The sequence below is a fragment of the Parus major genome, chromosome 15 (genome assembly GCF_001522545.3).
Source record: "Parus major isolate Abel chromosome 15, Parus_major1.1, whole genome shotgun sequence".
Taxonomy (NCBI): domain Eukaryota; kingdom Metazoa; phylum Chordata; class Aves; order Passeriformes; family Paridae; genus Parus; species Parus major.
The window spans coordinates 11,293,668-11,316,131 of NC_031784.1; the positions used below are offsets into that span (position 1 = coordinate 11,293,668).

At 50.2% G+C, this 22,464-nt stretch overlaps 1 protein-coding gene across 1 annotated transcript; it reads right to left on the reverse strand.

Annotated features, from left to right (window-relative positions):
- Positions 1-1,106: 1,106 nt before the first annotated feature.
- LRRC75B (leucine rich repeat containing 75B) lies at positions 1,107-21,311 on the reverse strand. The gene is made up of 4 exons (XM_015644013.3): positions 21,013-21,311; positions 16,377-16,505; positions 13,351-13,463; positions 1,107-2,774 (listed from the first exon to the last, which is right to left on the reverse strand). The coding sequence occupies exons 1-4, from the start codon at positions 21,268-21,270 to the stop codon at positions 2,252-2,254; spliced, it is 1,023 nt and encodes a 340-aa protein (XP_015499499.1). The 5' UTR covers positions 21,271-21,311; the 3' UTR covers positions 1,107-2,251.
- Between the last annotated feature and the right edge of the window lie 1,153 nt (positions 21,312-22,464).

Here is a 22,464-nt window from a genome sequence, read left to right on the forward strand (position 1 = left end):
CAACAAGGCCATGTGCCAGGTTCTGCACCTGGGTCACAGCAACCCCAAACAGGACTCCAGGCTTGGGGAAGAGCAGCTGGAAAGCTGCTGAGTGGAAAAGGCCAGTGGAATCCTGGCTTGCATATGGCACAGAGTGGCCAGCAGGACTGGGTTGTCAAGCACTGAACAGGATCCCCAGGGCAGTGGTTGAGTCACCATGGAATTGTGTAAAAGAGGTGCAGCTGTGGCACTCAGGGACATGTTTTAGTGGCAGCACTGGGTTAATGTTTGGACTCAATGACCTCAAAGGTCTTTTCCAACTGAAACAATTATGATTCTTTAAGATTCTATACTGAGAAAGGAAAAATTAGTTGTGAGAAGAGAGCAGGTGGTGACCTTTGTGCAGGTTAACATGAAGGTTGTGAGATCCTGCACCTGTGACTGGAGTGCAGCTAGGACTGGTTCCAGCATTTGCAGTGTCAGATTGTAATGCCCAGTGCAGTGTGTAATCCCACCTTTCTTCCTGGAATTGATATTATTTGGGGCTTTTGGTGGTTGATCAGAGACACCAATATGTTCCAATGTCCTCACACTCTTGGTCCAAAGGGAATATATCACTTGAAAAATATCACCAATTTACTTCTTGCAATGTCTTGTAAAATTAGTAAAGAACATGAAAGGTGTATCTATTCCATGTGAATTTGGGTTGTTTTTATATATAAGCATTGCTTATATGTGTTGCTCTGAGACTCACAAAGCCAATCAGCAGGAAGGCAACATTGTTAATTTAGAAGGGTGAGGATTTTTATGGTGTTTTTTTTTTAATATGTCTCATTTCTTTAACTTTTAACTCTTTCAACAACTCATCCACTCTGAATTCCTGTGGGGACAGATAATTGAGAGGACTTGACATATCAGCTAAATCTCATCAGTTTACTTCTACCAGCCCCTTGCAACATGAAGGAAGGCAGCCTACCACAAATGAACACCCATGTTTCTCTCTCCTTAAAGGAATGAACCACACTGCCCAATGTGAATGGTACCTGATCCTGTCCCTCAGGCACTGTATGAAGGCTCTGGTCTGTATTCCAAGATCTGTGAACAATCCAGATACTCAGACTCTGAAGTGCTTCACGCTCATGTCCAAGAAAACTCTTTATTATGTTTACATAGAGCATGAGCAATGTGGAAAACACTGGAAACTCTGCATCAGTGACTTGGGTTTTGGACAGCATTGGAAATGGCGATGCAGCTGCTCACGTGTCTGTATTACAAGATGTACAAAGTGCCACGAGGAGCCAAAGCTTTGCACTTCCGATTGGGAAGGGCCCACCTCTGGCACATTCGCTGCTTGCTCCTCTAGTGCCACAGTTAGGTGCTGAGCTGTCAGCTTTTCCTCAATTTCACTTGGAACTTGCAATTGTAGTACCTTGGAACTCGTAATTTTAGTACAAAAGCACACTTTTTGAAACCAATCCTACTAATCCACAAGAATGTTCCCCTTCCCTCTCCTCCCCCCTCCTCCCAATCCCATCCCAACTCATCCCATCCCCCATGCTCCCACCAACACATACCTCCTTCCCCTCCCTCTCACCCCGGTCACACAGCAAATATCCTGATGCTGCAGTTCCAAGCCATGTGTCCGCCCCAGCCTATGTGATCCAATGGTCTCTGACCAGGTCCCTTTGTTCAGACGTTCATACAAAACACACAATAGGAAAAAAACAAAACAAAAGGAGCCAGACACAAGAGGGAGACACACTGCCGGGCTCCAGCTCTGGCCTCTGAGCCCTTCCACTAAGCTCCACAGCACTAGGCTCTTGGGGTACCTCCTTTCACACTCAAGGCTGCAGGTCCCAAGGTTTCCAAGGTGCATAGGAAAAGGAAGAAAGGAAGTAAACTACAAGCCTGTTTCTGTTTTAGGTTCCCCCCAGTCCCTTTCCCTCAACCCAATGGCTGCTGGAGGATATTCTTGACTCCGACAGGTCTTTTCCCGTCTTCCAGTGAGACCCTGCCTGGGGACCAGGTTCACTGTAAGTCACCGGTTCCTCTCTGGAACGTGGGCAATGGGTTTGGCAGCGAGGGGAGGGAGTGGAGCACGTTGTGGGGGGATGACAGGCTTTTGTCTCACAGCAGGCGGGGAGGAAGATGTCAGGGAAGGCGAGAGAAAAGAGCCAAGGGAAGCCGGTCAAGCTGGCCCTCTGCTTGATGTTCGTACTCAAAACTTCTCCTTGGGGTTGCTTCCGTGTGCCAGCGCCGGCCCGTTGTTCAGTCACCTCTCGCAGCCCTGCTGAGAAAAAGCACGTGGCGGGGTGCTTCCGGCTGCTTCATCCTCTGGCTGGCTGCCCTCGTGCCCGCCGGCGATCTCAGAGTCGCAGTCAAGCGCCTCATAGATGGTCGGCAGCGTGGTCTGCTGGCTGAGGCGCTTGCGCAGGCCCACGAGCAGCGGCTGCGGCATGGAGGACACATCCACGTTGTTGCCGAGGTCAACCCAGGCCAGGCAAGGGAACTTGTTCATGTCCTTCATGGTGTCAGTCAGCTCCTTCATGGTCGCCCGCGTCAGCCGGTTGCCGTTGAGGGACAGGTGAGTGAGTTTGGGGAGCGCCCAGAGGAAGGGCAGCAGCAGGCGCACCATGTCATCGTTCAGCTCCGTGAAGCTCAGGTCCACCGAGGTGAGGTGGTCCCCGTTGTTCTGCAGGTAGTAGGCCATGCGGTGGACATCCCGCATGGTCAGGGGGATCCCTGACAAATCCATGGAGTCCTGGCTCACCTTCTTCTGCAGGCTGGTCTTCAGGCTGATGGTGGAGAGGGGGAGACAGAGAGATCATGAAGGGGAGCACTCCCATCCATCTCCCCCAAGTGAGAGAGCACTTGGGACAGGGAGAACTCATTAACAACATGGGCTAGAATGTTAAGGAAGGGGTTAATAGAACTCACTGGGAAAACAAGCATTTGAACCTCAGGGCAGACTGTCCTGTGGCTTTGCTGTGTATTCTCAGCACTTACATGTGAACTTTGCCAGAACTGGCTCAACACAGGTTGCTAAAGTGTCTCCCACCAGCAGATGTCAAAGGGTTTGTCTGTATGTGCCCATGCAGGCACTCATGCATAGAAAGCAAAAATAACCAAGGCAAACAAACTTTCCAAGAGCACTGGTTTACACTGTGTGGGGGCTGTTTGTGAGCTGCCTCTCCAGGTGAATGATAAAGTCTGTGCTACAGAGGAGAGCCGTGTTAAACGTCTGAGAAATGGATGTTTCATCAGGAAAACACTAGATAGGCAAACTGCACTCCAGGAATGGATTTACTATGTGTCCCTTTAAAATCTTTCACAAGCAGCACTTAGTCAGTAAGCAGCACCAGTGGCTGCCTGTTTGGGTCTCTGTGGTCAGCAGATCATCTGGGATCTGCTGCAGCTATGAGGAGGCGGGGAGGGCATAAGGGTGCTAAGAGATGGCTTCAGCCATTTCTTTTACTGTCTGCCTGGCCAGGGGAGCGAGGTGGAGGTAGGAAAGCTGTGTTGTGAGGCTGCTGGGTGTGCAAAGGGAGTGGGGTGTGGAGCTTGATGAAGGACTGTGGGTTTGTAAGAGTGCTGTGAGAAGTGGGAACTGTGGGGCTACAGGAGCTGCTGGGGAATACATTGCAAAATTGAGTAGAAATGTGTGTTAGTGTAACAAAGGAGAACCTAGTCCAGGAGTGTAAATTGTGTTACTCTTGCTGCTCTTTCAGACACATCTTGCCTTAAGGACATGGGACCCATAGTAGGACCCCCCCAGTCATGTGCTCAGGGGGTCTTGTAAGTGCCTTATTGAGTTTGGGAGGATCAGGGTGGGTTAAGCATTAACCACCACTTTGAAGGTCCCCACTCTTCCTATCTGGCTCTCTGTAGTGTCCTGCACACCTGTGGCACAGCCAGTCCCTGAAAGCAATGGGTACATGGGGACATGCAATCTCCTCGGAGGAGGCTACAGCACCGCAGGAGCTCCCGTGGCAGGTGAGAATGTCCCTACAAGCCTCAGTATTGCCAGGCTCTGCTGGAGCTGTGCAGAGGTTGTGGCACTGCCTCTGTAGCTTTGCTTTACATATGCAGTTCATGGCATCCTAGAAATTTCAGCTCTTAATAATCCCCTATAAGCATGTGTTGACACAAGGGAGTAAATGTGCACCGGTGCAGGCAGCAACCCTTTGTTGATTCAACACTGGCACAAACCTGCAGCCACACTTCCTTGTAGGAGCATGAGGCAGAAAGACCTTGTGGCCTGTCCTGTCAATTCTTAAGCCCACAAATTCCTGCTCTGGGTTTAGCAGTACTTTGCTCAGGCTACTCCTATGTGTCCTTGTATTTCCCATGGGAGTTCACTGTGCAAGGCTGAAACTGTATCTGCAAGCATGCATTTGGACTAATGAGCTCTCATGGCAGAGCTAATAACAGCATGAATTAACTTCTATTCAGACCTAAAGCATTTTAAGTGAAATGTATTACCTACTAAATATTTACATGTCAAATGACCCACACTACACCTCAGTGGATCACAGTGGGGTCAAAGGGAGCAGTGCTTGTCTGTACTGTCAAACAGCAGGGACAGATGTACTGGGGAATTATAATTGGTCTGAGCACATGAGGGAGGTTGCCAGAGGGCCTTGAAGATGGTACTTGATATGCCTCCACTAGAGATTGGACTGTGAAGAATTAATCCACCACATTGCTTTCAGAAGCAGTGCAGTTCTTTTACCTCCTGCAGCAGCAGTTGTGAACTGTGCATGCTGTGGTTTGGGTGGCACTGAGCAAGTCTCCCTTTTCCTGCTAATCCAAGGGATGCTTGAGATTACCCCAGGCTGCCTGGGAGCTGTATTTCTTCAACTCTCTTCAAAAACAATGTGTGTGTTTTGGTATAGTTTGACAGCAATCACTGGCAGTGGTGTAGCACAGTCTACCACAAAAGAGGGTTCATCTTGTATGAAATTTATCAGAGATTAGCCTCGAAGCTGGAAACTTCTCAGGTTTCCCCTAACACAAAAGGAGTTATCCTTTTAGCCATGCTAGGTATTTTATCTGGATGTTTGGAGTACTTGTTCTAGCAGAATAGAGCATCCAATGCACAGTGCAGGTGTGCATTCATATGGCTCAGGTGGAACAGGGAGAAATGAAATGGAGTGTGAGCCTGAGTGCACAGGGCAACTGTTCCATGTATCCACAAGGGGCTGCTGCAAGAGATACAGCAGCCTTTTCTGGCCTGTAAGGGTTTAGAATAAGGCTTTCTTGGGAGTGTGGGGAATACAGGAATAAACAAGCATAGAAAGAAGCCTGTAACTACTTCAGTGCCCAGTTTGTATGAACGCAGCCTGTGGCTCCTGGAAATCCTCTTCCCCAGTGCTGTCAAGCAAATGACCCCACCTGGGTGGGTGGGGGACACAGAAAGGAGACATGAGCACAGGGGCACCTCCCCCAGCCCCAGCCTTGTCTTGGTCTGTGCAAAGCCTCCTCAGACCTTCCTTTTTATAAATCTCCAGGGCTGGAGCCTAGTTTGGAGTGGGGATGGGAACCAGGCTGGAGTGGGGACCACTGGAGGGCACGTCTGAGCCGGCACCGCTCCCGCTGCCTGCCCTCAGCATTCAGGTGCTGATTTTCCTGTCACGGCTGCAGCAGCAGCTTCCTTGACAGAGGCAAGTTTGAAAGGCTCTGGGGGTCCCCTTGGAGTGACTTGGCTCTGAGTGCAGACAGTGACGACTGAAGGGAAATGTCTGAAAGACAGAAGCAATGTGCTCATCTGTGTCTGCCTGTTAAGCCTCCCCTCCTGTGACTGCCGTGTGGAGACTGCAGTAATAAGTTACAGATCGTGCTCTCACCAGAACAGGTACCTTCTGCTGCTCTCCCCAGCAACCAGCCAATACCCCAAGGAGGCTTTAATCAAGCAGACAAATTATCTTCCCATAATTGATTCTCCAGACTGGACTGCTCCTGGCTGAATGTGCTTAAACCCTCCTGTCCTGTGCCAGAGCCCGCCCTCCCTTCTTTGCTGGCTTGTTTTTCTTTCCTTTCCTGTATTTTTTGCTGCTTCCTTTTGCCCTCATTGCTGTACCTGCCAGGGTGACTCTGGGCCTCCTGTCTCAGAACTGGGGGCTCCCTCCTGTGTTTAAGCTGTTCTCTTGCCTATAAAAATGCCTCTTGTAGGGATGTGTCTGTAGGAGCCTCATCCTGGGGGACACAGCCCTATGCTGCAGCCAGGCCCTCAGCTCTCTGGTAAGTGCTGAAGCATGAGATACAACACCCCACGCATGCTGTGAACCCTGGCAGCCTCCTCCTCGCCTCCTTGGTGGTTTTGGGCAGTTCCAAGAGGCACAGCTAAACCCCATCTCTAGGGCAAAGCACAGAATAGCTGCCAACTCTCTCTATTGCTTTAGAGGTAAATGTGTCTGCAGTCACAAATGGGTCAAGGAGATGTGGGTAGATGCTTTACTCTGAATTATCTGACACTTGGTATTTTTTGGAGCTCTGTTAAGGTCTATTGCTTGTCAGGAAGAGGGGCATGATACACAGGGAACCAAGCTCTCAGTCACTTGTGCAGCAAACAGCTGAGAAAATACTCGGTTTATTTCCAGGGAAATGGGTCATCTATTATCCCCTAATTTCTGCACTTGAAACAGGCTTTTAAGATTGCTTCAGCTGCAAAAGGCTTTTTTTCCTTTGTATGAGATACAACAGCTACTTAGCAACATGGCTCTTGATGCCCTTGGGCGTTGTGGACAGAGGCTGCAGAGTACTGGGGGCTGGATTAACCTACTGCTTCTGCAACTGCTGCTCAGAGCACATTTGTAATTGTGAGCATTTGCATGTAACAAGAATCTGGACCCTGGATGCAGGGCAGCAGACGGTATTTGTATTATCTGCAGCAAGCTTGGAGAGGAAACAACCCCCCACTCCCTCAGATGCTGGAGAAATGGCTGCAAGTGAGAAATTCCTGGAAAGTTTGAGCAAGAAACAAGGGCAATCAGCAGCCCATCCCCTACTGCCGGCCTGGGGATGCAGCATCCACTGAGGAATGGTGCTGGCCCAGAGTCCTGTTTGTAAGGGATCAGCACCCTGCTTGCAGCCCTTGTCCAGCCCTGCTGAGGGACAGGAGCTCTTTGAGGTACATCTTGATTCTCATGTGACAGGTTTTACTTTGCATTGTTCCCAACTCCCTTCTTGGGGTCTGGCTTTTCTCCCATGGACAAGGAGTCTTCCTGCCACCCTCAATGCCACTTATCCCTTCCCTGGGTGCCAGCTCTACTCTTCAGCAGGCATTACCAGCAGTCCCTAGGCTGCACTTTGAGCCTGGCTATGGGAGATCCACCCTGGATCAGTCCAGGCAGAGCAGGGGCCTGAGGGACCTGTGGGTGTCTGGAAAAAAACCCCTCTCAGTGAAAAATGTGGGCTGGGAAAGAGGTGAAACCATCTCGTGCCTCCCCAGGTTTTTTTGGGGGGATAAAAATCTTCCTCTTTCCACTAACACTCAGCCAGTGCTCCTGCCTTCTGGGAACTCAGCTAGCATAAGCAAATAGAGATCTGTGTTGAAATGGGACAATTAGGAGACCTGAAATGAATTGCTAGTTGTTTGTCTCCAGGACCTGTCCCAAGGGAAGTAACCCTTAGGCCATCTTCCAGGTCCTTCTTTGTGTCCATGAAGCTGCAGGCTCAGCACGTTTGGGTTTTTTCATTAGCACCAAATCCCACCAATTTCTTGCTCATCAGCGAAATTCTTTGGTGGCTGCAGGGAAGGGGTGTAATGGCTCCTGAGTGCTGCCCTGTTGGGACTTGTAGCAGTCACAGTGGTGTCTGACCTCTTGTTAGCTTTGTGGGGTTTGGGGGAGCTCGTTCAGCCCAAGGATGTTGAAGTTCCTGGAGTCCCAGTGCATTTGCTTGTCTCCATGCTGTGGAGAAAGGCTGGGAGGAGACAGTAAGAGTCAGATAGAATTTTACTAATGAGAGGTGCTCACTACTTCGTGCCTATTTCTCTGGAGAATTACCAGCTTTCTACCACTCAGTCTTTTATTTTTACATTAAATTTGTCTCCAAATACAAAACTTTGCTGATGGCAGAAATTCCCATTACTTCGTATCCCCTCTGTCATTAACAGGCACTGCCAGTAGTGGCTAATTAGCCATGAGTCAGGTATCTCTCAGCTGCTCTTTCTTGCACAGAACATCAGGCATGTCTGGATGGCTTCCCTGCTTTGAGCAGTGATTTAGGGGATGGATTCTGAGCTTTTTAATTGCCTACTTAGCATAATCTGCTTGCTTTGCTTCCCTAGTGGCACAGGGTGCTGCTGTGCAGGGCTGGCTTTAGCTCCTCTAATGCAACATGAAAAAGGAAAGAGAAGCCTCAAAAGTACTGACCTAGACTAACCCAGCCCCAGCTGATCTGAGGCTGGGCCTGGCACTGCCCTGAAGATGGAGGCAGTGCACAAATAGGTCACTTCCACGAGAAGTCCCTTAGTCACTTGTGCCCAAGTTCTTTTGACCAGCTGTGGAAAGGAGGCAAAGGTAGCCTTTCTCCTGTCTCACTCCCTCTGCAGCTGGGGTGGGACATGGAAATCTGTAGATGTTGATGCAGCTGAGTGCCTGTCTCCTCCTGCCTCTGCTGTCACCTTGTCCTTGAAGGTGTGTTCAAGAGGGCTGTGAACCCTTGGCCTTCCTCCTGCTGCTACTTAATCTGTCCAAGGCCTCAGGTTGTTTCCCTTCATTATTTAGGCCTCTCCTAGCAAAGCAGGGAATGATGCTGCCTTCTTGCTGTAAATATCATGTCCTTGTCAGACCTTCACCTGGGTAAGAGTCACAAAGGCACAAGGTCTCTCCTGATTGCTTTTAACTACCACCTGCCAGCAATCTCTGTTATTTCATTTGCTGTCTCTCCATCAGTGTCCTGCTTCTCTTGCCTGCCCGTCTTGGCCTTTTTACTCCTGTCAAGCTGCTGGGTGACCCTTTCTGCCACCTCCAACAAGCCTTTCCAAATGTAAGGGCCTCTTGGTGCTGCTGAGAGCCCTCCCCAGGGGCAGTGTTGGGATGCTCTGCACTGTAAGATGAGGGCACAATTCCTGCCTCTGTCCACAACTCATCCACCAGCTCATGTCTGTCCATCTGACATCTCTGTGAGCAGCAGCTTCTTGGAAACAGTGCGTGGGGCAGTTCCTGTACTCCCATATGATGTTTACCATGTGGCTTTAGTTAACTGGCTTGGCTTCCTCTCAGCAAAGCAGGAGTGATGGTGCCTGTTTACCCTGTTGCATAAGGGTGACATGAAGCTGTAGTTAATATTCTCCTCATGCCATGTGAAGGCTGGGATCTCATCTGCCAGAACTGTCAGCCTCAGTGCTGAGCGATGTTTTCAAGGAAAATAAAAAAGATCTGAAGCCCTCTGGAGCTGTTTCCTTGAAGTCCTCTAGACACAAGTGCTTTCACTGCATTTTAAAAGTGCATCTAATGCCGCAATGTCTGGCCAAGGCACATCAATAACAGAAAGGGAGCAATAAGCCCAGAAAGGATACTCTGCTCTCCACCCACTTTGGATTAGCCATGATGAAATTCACTCAGATGAGCAAAGTAAAGCTGTGATGAGATTTGTGAAAAGGACAGACCATATGCACGTAGTTTTGGAATTAACTCCATACACACAACTGCCTTTTCTCTTCCAGAACCAGCCACTGTGTGAAAAATCGGGGGGGCTTTCTGTCACAATTATAAAGCTGTGTCTACTGCCTGCCTGCTTTGTGGATTCAGGTTTGATCCTTTGGATCAGGATCAAACCTTTGGATTGCTCAGGAAAGGAAGTAGTTACAGCTCTGGGGATGATGCAGGTGGAAGATACATTAAGGTTCCCTGACATGGCCTTGCCAAGACAGTTCAGTAGTAATCCAGAGTTTCCTGATCACAGTACCAGACTGTGATCCAGCTCTCCAGACAAAGGCTGTCTTCACCTGATCCCCTTCTCCCTCTCTGCTCTGAACTGCAGCCCAGTGTGTCTGGCCCTCAAAAAATAATACACCCTCTGGGTCCCACCCTGTTCTGGCAGCAGATGGTGACAGCTTTCTTGAATTCAGCACGGCAGGAAGCCCCAAGAATTCTGAAAACAAGAATTAATAACATCTAAAAGTTCTGCATCTGTCAAAATGCCACAGAAGTGGCACTGATAGCCTAAAAGATCTGTGTATAAAGGAGCATTTCTTAATTCATTAGTCTTTACACAGTAAACATCAATTTAATGAGGAAGTGAAGCTGGAGTTATACAACACTCTAGGATGTGTTCTGCTCGTTAAGTGGGAGTGATCTATACAACTGTAAAATGGTGCTAAAACTAAATTCCCTCTAGGATATAAAGGACTGAAAATTGTGCACTAGTTATGCTAGTCCCTGCTGCAGAAATCTTATCCTCCAGCTTTTGAGCTTTTAATTTTAAAAACCTCAGAGTAAATCTTCAAGAGTTCATCTTCCTGGTTTGGTTAGGCAGCCAACCCAAGTGGGGCAGAGCCAGTGGGGTGCAGGCTGTTGGCTGAAACAGGATTTTGCAGGAAAGGAGCCCCTTCCTTTCAGTGTGACACTTGTCTGAGTATTACCTGGGCAGCTGAAATAGTCTCTTTGGGTGACTGCACAGCTGGGGATTGCAACCCTTCCTTCTACAAGGCATGTAGCCACTCCAAGGAACCCACAGGCAGGGATCCAAGAGGGCATGCTGCCTCCCAGCTTCACCTTCAGCAGTTTAGCCAAGCACAGAAACCAGACTGAGCCTGGGCTGGATGACTCCTGCTCCCTCCAGCCGCTGTTGCACTGAGCTCATGGACCTGCATTGAGCTTTCTCCTTCCATATTTCTGTATGGGCTCTGCCTGTGTACTGAAACAGCAGTGCTTGAAGAAATGGATCTTATCCTGTTTGCTTTACCAGCTCATGGGTGGCTCAGGTTTGTACCTGCTGGATGTAACTACTGTTAGTTTGTTTGTGACCCGCTGGTTTGGCAGTGGGGACAAACACCTGGTGTGTGATCCCACTCCTGTACTGCAGGTCCTCTCCATCTCCCATAACACATCTCCGTAACAGCCCAAATGTGATTAAAACCTGGCAGATGCTTCAAGCTCTCTGTATGGCTGGGCTTGCTAATTATCTCCTGGACCTATCTAACATGCTGCCAGAAAGTAGAAATTGCATTTCAGAGAACAAGGGAGTCCAGCATCAGCTCTGTGAAAGCCAGGAGGCTGCAAGAACAAGAGGATAATTTGGTTTCTGAATGTGGTCACCATGCAGAGATTCCTCCCTCCTGTCCTTAACCCCCATGAGATTTTAGAAATTCCTTCAAAGTCTTACTGCTACACCCATGCTCTTTACAGGACCTCAGTAGCAGGAAGGGTGCAAGCCAAAGGCACAGGGTTTGAGACAGAACTATAGTAAAATACTCCCACTAGCAGACAGAGGGAAATGGAGAATTTGGATCATGTAAAACAGCCTGCCTAAACAAACTTTAGGCCTTGGTATCTCCAAATGAAGCAGCTATTTCTTGCCTTCCTGCTCCTGGCAACACCCATTTTCTTGCAGCAGCCTCAGATGCCAACTCTGCAGGCGTCTTGTGCTGCAAACTGCAAAACATTTCATCTTCACACTTAAAAGAGGAATCTCTGCTGTTAAATATTTAATCAAAATTAATTTGTGCTTTATGTAACACATCGTAACTGGGTGTGGTAGCCAGGCAGGGCAGCCCACTTTAGACCTATATTTCCCTGCATTGCACATTGCCTTGCTGCCCTCTCCCTGCTTGTGCTCACAGATGTTCTGTACCTGGCCAATACTTGGGGCCTGACCCCTCTGTGTGGGGTGCTCACTGCACCCACAGCTCTTCCTCTGGCCACAAACATCCTCTCTGTTGTCACTAAGTGATGGGTTTGCAGCAGTTTGCAGTCCTCTGCTGTCCCCAGGCTGTGCAATCCCACAGAACACTCCCAGTTTGACCTTCATCCTGAAATCCAGCAGGAGAAGAGGTTTGCCTACAAGCAGGGGTTTGGAGTCCTGAACTTTTTATCTTTAAATTTATCTTGGGAAGGGATAGGGATGAGGTCAGAACTGCCATCTATATCCTGCATCTGCAGGATTCTGCAGGATCCTATGGGAAAATGTCATGGAATGGGTCTGGAAAAGGACTCACGCAGCTCTGAAACCTCAGCCTTGCTCTGTGCTGTGGCTGCTACCTGCAAAGCAGCACAAACACTCCTGCCCTGCAGGGAGCATTGGGAGTGCTTGGCTTCAGTGGCAAAGTGGGGCTACAGATGCCAGAGGCAGATGGCCTGGAAACCATGGTATTAGGGATTTTATTCCTTAAGATGCATTGGGAACCTGCCTCTGAGTCAGAATTAGAGGTATGATGGAAATGTCAATTCCCATGGGGGATTTTAAGTTGCTGGCACACACATCAAAGACTGAAAGCATCAGAAAAGCCCAAGGCCCTTCTCAGAGTGCTGCTGATTTTGCATTTCTTTTTATCCAATCCTGCATTTATTCCTGTGAAGCTAATGGGGATGACATGAGCTCTTTTCTTAGTCACTTCTCTGTCTTTTCTTCAGCAGTGGTGATCTGTGTAACAGGAACAGGGTTTGCTCCAAGAAAATGACAACAGGAGGAGTGGATTTAAAAGACATGGGGATTGCTCTTTATCTGGGCAGAAAAACCAGCAAGTGTCAAGGAGGGAACAAGTGTGGGTGTCTGAATACACTTCTAGTAGTGAAAAGCAGCTGCCATCCAGTAGCTGTCAGTGACCAGCACACTCTGAGTTGGGTTCTCTGTGTATCTGCCATCCCAGAGCCCTCTCCAGGTGCTGGCAGAGGAGTGGGAGGTAAGCAGGATTGGTCACCTCTCTGCCAGCCACCCCAGAGTGGTTCCTGCTGAATGGGGTGATCAGCTGGAGGTAGTGCCTTGTAATGGGACACTTCTCCCATTGTCAGGGAAACTCCAGACTAGGATGGGGTGTGATGCAGAGATGGGAACAGCTCCCTTTGGCACATGGGTGTCTTTGCAGGCTGGTAGCCCTGGCCATGCTCCTGAGGCCAAACACCCTGCAAACCCTGCAGGAGGCTTGTCTGTGCTGTGCCCTCAGGGGATTGATTTCAGTGAGCTTTAGAGAGGGTGAGGAACTGTAACAGCACAGAGAAAGGAGCAAATGGCAAAACAGATCAAAGAGAGGAGTGTTGGGCTGGGTTTTGGAAGAGGCTGCACCGCAGCTGCTGTGCACTATTTTCAGTCCTGCCACTCTCTGAGGAGGGTACTGGTGGCAGGCTGGGATTGTGCTTGGCTGCAGCACCATTTGCCCAGGCAGATCCCCCTCTGTGCCCATCCACACAATCCCTGCCAGGCTCTTACCACACTTGGGACTTCCTGCGGGGCATCCCGTGCCGGTGCCATTTCGAGTGCGGGGTCAGGTGGTAAATCAGCTGCCTGCAGATCCTGTCTGAGGATTTCCAGGGGTCATATTCCTGAAAGCAAAGGAACAACTTAGACTGCCTGCACCATAGCAGAACATGAGAAAAGGAAGAGGGCAGAGGAAGATGGGAAAGGAATAAAGATGGCAGTGGAACAGGGTCATGTATGTAAGGGAGGCGATGAAAAGAAGAGAGAATGAAAGAGGAAGGGCGAGGCCTGAGATGCTTCTGCCACGTGCCAACTCCTCCTGGGGTGGAGGAGGAGCAGGAGGAGTTCTGCACTGCCAGAAGAACCCCAGCCCAGCCCCATGTTCCTGCCCAGAGCAGGGCTACAATTTCATAGCCTACCCAGGAGCAAGTGAAACTCAAGAGGGATTCATTTTCTAGGGCCGTGGCAGGGGTGACTGACAATGCTCTGTTGCAGGGACCCCTACGCTGCCAACTCCTTGTGTTACAGGACAGTGCTGAATTTCTATTAATTACCTTGTTGCCATGCTTCCCCAAAGTCTGTCTCGGGGCTATCTGATACCCTGATGTGGAAAGGTCAGTAACTGGCACCCCTGCCCCATGCCCAAGGTGCTTCTTGCTCCTCTTGCAGTAGCACACTGACTCCACGACCTCCTGTGCTCTAGTTGGGAGAGGTCAGGACAGGGAACTTTGGCTACTTCCCCATAGTCCATCTGACTTCCTTGCAGTCCACTCTGCTACTGAAGGTTTGAGTTTGGAAGCTTCCAATGCCAGCAGTTCCCTCCTGCCCCTGTACTAACTCATCAGGAAAAGAAGGCACCCACATGGCTGCTGCCTTCCTGGGTTATTTTTACACATGTTCTTTAGTGCCATGACTCGGAACAGAACCTCTTCCTCTGGTGAAGCACAATGGCAAATGGCAGCTGCTGAAAGCTGGGATTTCTGCCTTCTCTATTGTATTTTCCAGTTGCTGACAGACACCTGCATTCCCACCCCTCAGCCCTCCAGCCATGGTACCACATGTGCATTTAGGGATTTGATAGGTGAACACACAGTAAAGCCATCAGGGAATGCACTGATTTATTCCTTACTGCCAGTGGCTAAAGCACTGGGGGCCAACAGCTGCACTGTGACTTTGCTCAGCAGTCCTGAATCAGCTGAACTCCCCAGGGATGTGCTGCCTGCATGTGGCAGTTCTCCTGTGCCAAGGGGAGAGGGATCCCAGCCTTCTGCTCAGCTGAGCATCCCCTGATCCCCATCCCAGCTTCCCTAGGAACCCCACAGGGACTGGCCCATGCCTTTGGCTTAGGTGCCTTGTTCTAGACTCCTACTGTGCTGGCAGGGCTGCAGCTGGCACTCTGCTGTCACCTTAGAGCAGCAAACCTCTCCAAGTGGGTGCACGTGCCCACCAGGCTCCAGTACAGCAGCTGGCACAAAGCTCTGTGAGCAATTGTTGGCTCACAGCTGAGAGTTACCCTCCTGTTCTTTCCTGTGTCCTCACTGATTTAATTTCCACTGACAGACTGGGAATTGCACTCAGCCTGCTTTCCTGTAATGCAGTTACACCCACCAGATGCTCAGCCAGGGTCGGAGAGGGGACATGGGCTGGCATTGTTCTGGGAAGGGTGCTGGTGCTACTGAATTTCTACAACCACGTAATTAAACTTCTGTTGGCTTTGAAGGGCAATTCAGGTGCTCAGCATCTTCCTTAGGAATGGGGAAAATAATTTCTTATGCAATGGGACTTGTGTCACTGCATCCACAAAGCATGAAACTAGAGTGGGGGTATAAGCAGGTGTATGAAAAAGGCAACGTGTTATCTGCCAAACACATGGGTACTGGATTAGAGTAAGATCCCCTCCTGCTGCCTGCCCTGAGGGGCACTGCACAGCACAGCCTTGGAGATGGTCTGGTAGAGCAGCTGGAGATGAGTTCAAGTGTGGTTAAAGAGATACTACTGCTACAACCCACCCCTGCCTTCAGATGTTTACATGAATTACACAGACATTACACTTGGAAAGATTTTTTTTTTTTTTCAGGCTGCTCTGCAGCCCAATAATGATGATTAAACTTTGGCTAAATGTAGTTTGTCTATTGAGACATGACTGGTTAATTGTTATCAGTGAGCCTCAGGAGATGGCAGAACAAGGTTAGAAATGCCACTAATCTACACCAGGCATTCACTGTATTCCCTGGGGCACTGCTGCTTGCTCTGAGCTGTGTGTATTTAATATCTCTCTTTGAATAAAGAAATTCACTCTATTCCTCTCCTTATAAAGCAAGCATGACACTTGCCAAGCCTAATGAGCAAATGGATACGTAGCAAATCCAAGTGTTTGTGGTGGAAAAAGAGTAACAGAAATAGATGGTGGTTGTTGCAGTGGGACTGGAACATCCGTGATGTTTGTCTGTTCTCAGCCCTGTCTTTCTGTCTCTGCTCTCCTCATCCTCTGAAGGAAAGTGCTGGAGCATGCAGGGATACCGTGCACATAACACATTTACCTCCTGAAACCCCAGTATATATTCCAATATATTCCTACAGCACCATTCTTTACAGGGAACTCTGAGAGTTTATGGGGGGAAATAATGCTGGGTTGGGTAGTTACCTATGGCAAAGGGCCCAGGAAGAGAGAGCTGGTTTTCCTGCAGAGATCTCTGCTCCCCTCTGCAGCCCCATGAGCCCCCCATGAGCTCTAGTTGCTTTGAACCCCTGTGATACCAGTGATTATGGCTCTCTGCTCTGTCACTAATTTACTATGGGCACAAAAAGGAATTTCCTAATATCTGTACATATAACCACCCCCTCCTTCAGCTACATTCATGTTCTGAGGTAGCTCTAACTGATTTCTACAGAAGTATGCCCCACAATCCATATGCAGCCACTCCCAGGGCACACACTGCCTGCCTCTGGAGGATTGACTGCAGCACCAGCTGCCCCAGCAGGGCTCTCTGCATCAGTGCTGTGCCACAAAGTATCCACTGAGCTCAGGGAGAATTCACCTTTTTGGGACATTGCAGATCTCTAGCAAGGCTCATCAGCAGGTCATGGGAGATTGGATCCACCAAGTTGAGGAAAGTTGCATTTTTGTAGAGCACTTCATTGAGAAATGTTCCTTCCAGTCCCAGGTCCTACAACAAAAACAGACAGTCAGGCACACAGGCTTCCTCAGAGCTATATCCATGGGATGTTCTGAAATCAGAAAGTAAATCTGATGTGGTGTCCAGATGCCCAGTACAGGAAATTACCCAGCAGAGGTGAAGCAGCCGTGTCTGACCCAGCATTACTGTGCTGGGGGTGCAGGCAGCCAGAGAATGAGATGCAGTGTTAATTTGAGCTAGTCAGCCTAGGGCTGACCACCTTATTTCCACCTACCACAGGAAGGTGAGAATTCTATCATTTCCAGGCTGGCTGGAGCCTGCAGAGAATTAACTTCAGAGAAACACAGTTTTGTCAGCCTCTATGTGTGAATCTGCTGAAGAAGCCAAGCAGGAAGGCTGGCTCTAAAGCTGCTTCTCCAATCTCAGCTTTTCTGGAAGAATCAGACCTTTCTCAGGTATTTAGATGTTGCCATATGCCCTGGTGGTGGCTGGCTGAGCTGAAGTCCTGCCCATTTGTATGAGTTTTTAGCTGTGCTGTGAATTTCTCAGTGAGAACTAAGCACTGGCAGTATGGGGTGCAATGGTAAATTTAGAGGTGGCTTTACACCACAGTCAGAGGAACTCCTCTTCCATCTTCCACAGTGTGAATTAGGGGAACCTCTGTGGTCTGTGCAACTTATCTGTGTGGACCAGGAGCACCTTTGGAGGAAACCTCAGCATCTTTGGGAACAAAAAGCCTCCCCAGGGCCAGATGGATGACACTGCAAAGAACTAAGCTGTTTCTTGCAAAGAGGAAAGCAAAGAGCTAATATACTGACACAGTTATTACAATCAGAAGGTACCACAGAGCTGTGAAAAACAAACTAAATTTAAAAAAAAATGTGGGAAAGAGAGATCACATATCCACATGGAAGTGTCACAGGGGCAAAACAAAAATACCCTAGGAGTAGAAATGTAGAACAAAAAACCTCCCTAGTAAAGATAGGTTTGATTCAGTTGATAAAGAGGGCTCAGCTAAGGGAAGAAACAAGTCTTCTCCCCATTCTGTATGTGGCTGACAGGAGAAATGAATAAGCAAATGGGTGCCCCATATGTTCACACTGCTCTACTGAGTGTGTGTTTCAGGCACCACCCAGTGACTGAGAGCTAAAAAAAATAAATGGAGTGAGATGGGGAAAAAAAGCTGGATGTATGCACATACATCACCAACAGGGACAGAGCCATAGCTGGCAGAGGTTTGGGATCTTAACTCTAAGCATCAATCAAAGCCAGTGTTTCATCCTGTTCTGGATATGCTGGATTGAGCAGAAAGCACAATCCCAAAGACACCCTGGCTAGAGACACAGAAAGGGAGAATAAATGAAATACTTTACAGCCCCATCACTCTGTGGACACAAATGACACCCGTAAGCAGGCAAGGAACCCAAGCAGTGGATCACTCCTGAAGGACAGACAGCCACAGCTGGATATGGGCCAGAAGCCTACCAAGGCATCATGCCAGTGTCTCCCTTAACCATAAGGCTTCAGGGAAATGGAGCCTCCTACACCAAGTGTAATGTGCACAGATGAAGCAAGCTGCCGTGAGGATGGCATGGCTGGGCATGCAGCAGTGGATGTCAGAGTGGTAATTAAACTCCCCCAGTTGGAGCTATAGCATTAAGATGAATCTGCATTCCCATTATAAATCCTGCCTGTGAGGGTTTTGTAAGTAATATAGCTGTAAATATTCACTTCACATTGATATTCCATAAATTCTTAGCCCAAAGGCATTTTCCAGCTCCTCTTACTTAGTTCTCTATCTCCCTCCCTCCCTCTCTCATTTCTTGGGAAATTTTGTACCACCTAAAGGGTGGCTGCAGACAGCAGAATATTATAACTCTTGCCATTTCAGTTGGCTTACTGCTGTTGTCTTAAAAATGACTTTGCCGTTGTCTCAGCACAGGGGAAACAGATTATACCAGACTTTTTGCTGGTCTAAGTCTAATGTCTCCCTGGGCTTCAGCTGAGCAACACCCACCTAGATCAGCAGGAAAACTGATCTGGCTTCTGCTGGTGGCCATCTCTGGGACAGATGATGTACAATGGAGCTGTCCAAGTGTTCATGTATAAAGCACATGTTCACCTGTGGTTTGCAGCTGTTCTCCATGCAGTCTTCTAAAATGCTGGGATCTCACATCTCTCGTAGTGGATCTGCTTGTGCCTGGCTTGCTTGCTTTACATTATCACAGCCTCTGAACATCCTAGGAATAGTGTGCAGCCTTTTGAAGTCTGCAGACCACAGGTCAAAAACCACTGGCAGAAACACCAGCAGGGTACACCTGCAGGGCTGGGCACGGGGAATGTGTGCTGGGAGCAGCAGGAGCCACACATGGGATCCCGTGTCCTCTGGTCTGCCTGAGCTGTCTGCTCACCTGAGGAGGCTGCAATTCCAGTCCCACCATTTCTCTGCCTTCCCTGGGTGTTTGCACCCTGGCCCAAGGCACAGTGATGAGGTGTGGTGTTAAATATCCTTCCTGTCCACTAGAATTAACAAGGTATCTCTCTTTTTGCAGGCTACAAACAGACCCTCACCTGGGACACATTAATCCGTGACTCCCAAGAGCGTGATACTGCCAAGGTAAGGGGTGAACGCAGTTGTGGAGTGAGGAAAAATTACAAGTTAGAAAAAAGGCTGATGTGAAGGTGACATTGGACATCTGAGGAGGACTGGTGGTGATTACATGACTGGGTGGCAGCTGGGGGTGTGGTACATGTTAGTGGTATAAACCCTCTGTCTCTGAAACCTCGGAGCACTCAATGAACCAGAGGCTTTGGGGTGTTGCTGCATGGGTTTCCATCTTGCTTGTTGTGATTACAGGATGCATGTCCCTCTGTCCTGTTGTGAACAGATGGACAGACAGTCACTGTTTTAACATGGGGAGGCAGAGATGGGGATCAGGAATAACATGGGGAACTGGAAAGGCAGCAGGCAAAATATGAATGTTCAGGACATGGTAATTCTCAAGCAGCACAGATGTGGGGAAGCCAAGTGTTTAACTGATCCTGAAAGGAGCTTAGAAATGACCCTCCATTCCATATGGCCCTGTGACTTAGCACTCAAGCCCTGTCTGTTCACAGATGGACCTTCTGGAGACCTCCAGGGTCTGTGGAGGGTTTCAGTGCTTCAGTCTCCAGGAGAGGTGCTGAGCACTACAGAAAATGACATTCTGTAGGTCTGGCCTCTGACATACCCTAGTAAAGTCTGTTCATGTTACATTGCCACATCCATGAAGTGAATGCTTGCCTGTCTTTCTTCACAAGCTTCTTGCAATAGTGCCTCTCCAAAACTGCCTTTGAAATCTTATTCAACCCTTGTCTGCCATTCTAGTGCACACACAGAGTTCTCTGCTCTATCTGTCTACATGCATGGCAAGAAGAATGTGGTGCTGGTAACAATTTTCAAGTGGATGCTAAAGTAATGGACAGGAAAAACAGAGATGTAATTTCTGGTCCTGAGAATTCTTACTTGTGAGTGTGCAACTTCCTGATAGCCCAGGGCAGTGAGCACCACTGTCAGATGTGTTGTAAAACCCTGGAGATGCAGAGCAGGCAGGGCTGTTCATGCAGCTCCCTGCAGCTGGTGGTGTGGGTGAACAAGCATCCAAGCAAGCCAGTCCCTGCTCCTCTGCACTCACAGCCAAAGGTCACTTGGCTACTAAGGCAAGAAATAATGTATGTTCCCAAGATGAAGTAGATTGCTGTCCAATGAAGCAACATGATAAGTTACAAACTGATGGTGTTTTATGTCCCTGCCAGAGGTGGGCTTTGTCCCCTGTGCTACCAGCTACAGAGCTGCCTGCAGTTTGGGGCAGCTGAGTTTGGCTGGAAAGTGATGGGAGCAGTGAGGGATGGAGGAGATGGCTCTGTTCCAGCAGCAGGGCTCTGTCCTCAGCATCAGTTTGGCACCACACTGTCTGCACACTGGCCTCTCTGTTCCTGAATGGCGGCAGACAGAAACATGCTCCCACTGATACACTGACCCCTTTACCTCTCCTCTCAGCCTCGATTGTCCCAGAAGTCCCCTCCAAAACCATTTTGGGTTTCCCAGACATATCTCAGCCAGTCTGGCGGAGTGGCCATAACGGGATGTGATGGCAGTGGGGCGGCAGTGGCTTTTTTCTGGGGGGGCATCAATCCTGAGCAGAGCCGCGGGCTGGCACGGAGGGCTGTGGGTGAGCACAGCCCGAGCTCAGAGCCCCTGCTCCTGTGCGGTCCCCCTGGCAGCTCCCTCCCAGCCCCCGGCAGTCGGGCCAGGCGCCCCTCGCCCAGGCTGGGGCTCGGGGAGGTGCCCGGCACGGTGGGCACCGAGCGGGGGAATGACCGGGGCACGGAGCGGAGAAAGGCAGCACAAAGAGCCGGCCAAGGAGAGCTGCAAACCCCATCACCGGGGAGGGGGCTCCTGCACCGCGGTTCCCTGAGCCGGAGCTGCAGCCCCCGGCCCCGCACGGCCCTTTGTCCCCGTCCTGCCCTGCCCCGTCCCCGCAGCCGCCGCAGGTACCTTCCTCAGCAGCCGGAGGATGTGCACGGCGTGCTCCCGCTTGTGCTCCCGGATGGTGGCCTGGATCTCCCGCAGCCACCCCACCCGCCGCACGTAGGGCGCGGGCGAGGCTTTCCGCAGCACCCCGGGCAGCTTCTGCGGGTGCAGGAGCAGGGAGGAGAGGTGGAAGTCGCCCCGGCCGCTCTCCAGCCTGCCGGGGCAGGGCTCCTCGCCGCTCTCCTCCTCCAGGCTGCTCTGCCGGCTCAGCCGGGAGCCCATGGCCGCGCTCCGGACCGCGCGGGCTCCGCGCTGTGGGCCGGGGGAGGTGCCGGGGAAGGCGGGGGGTCCGGGCAGCCCCGCCCGGCCGGCCCCGCCCCGGCTCCCCGAGCGCCCGACGTTCCCGCAGGAGCAACGCCCCGGGCTCCGCTCCTGCGGGGCTCCGTGCCCAGCAGCCGCTTCCCCGGCGGCCGGGCAGCCCCACTGCCTCTGCTCCCGAGACGCCTCCTCCTCCCGGGTTTGTTCTGCCGGGAGATGCTCGGTGGGGAAGACAAAGAGAGACGCGGGTGCCGCCGAGGCTGCTCCTTCCATCCAGGCATTTTGGGGAGCTATTTTATCCCTGGACAAACTCTTTGAACATCGCAAAAGGTTGTCTAGATTAATAGTAGTTCAGAACACACCATCTGCAGGGACTGCTTCTGTGGGCTGTGTTTTCTATCAGTCTGCTGTTGGACCCAGAGGAGGTGTTTTACTAATCTAGAAAGTGGCAGGAATTTTGCCCACCACCCGTCATCTGCAACTGATAGTACGATGCTGGCACTGTTCCTCACCTGCTGTGGGTAGAACTGTTTTCCTTGTATGCATTCTTCCCTCCTCCAGCAGTGCACAGCAAGTTTAGCACATGCTTTTCTTCAGACAAAATCACTGCCATCCAACAGGATGGTGAAAAAGAACGATTGGATCCCATCTCAGGCCACCGAGATTTTGCAGGCAGCTCAATCCCAGCAGAACCAGTGGCTCAGCCTGACCTAGTTTTTGGAATAGGATCCATAAGCTTACTTCTGTTCAGGATTATCACCACAGTGAGCCCAGGTGTCCATGGCAGTCTGGGAGTCCTGCATGCAGAGCAGAGGTGTCTGGTACCTGTAATGTGAGGGCACACAGCTGTAGAAACAACCTGGGGTTCCCACTGGCTCGTGCAACCACGGACAAGCATCATCCAATGCATCTGTGGAAGGATGTTGTGGCTATTGGGCTCTCACTTCGGGGGAATGGGCATGGCTATGGCTCCAGAGCCTGCAAGGATCATTTTCCTTCTCAGCCTTCCTCTGAGCCATGAATGAGGATGGAGGTGTGGATGCTTTGCATCATGACAGCCTCTTTCAAATCCTCTGCTGGTGAACCCCGGCTGGCTTGAAGAGACAGAGACAAGAAGGGGCTGGACTCTAAAGCAGGCTGGCTAATGCATTAATTCTG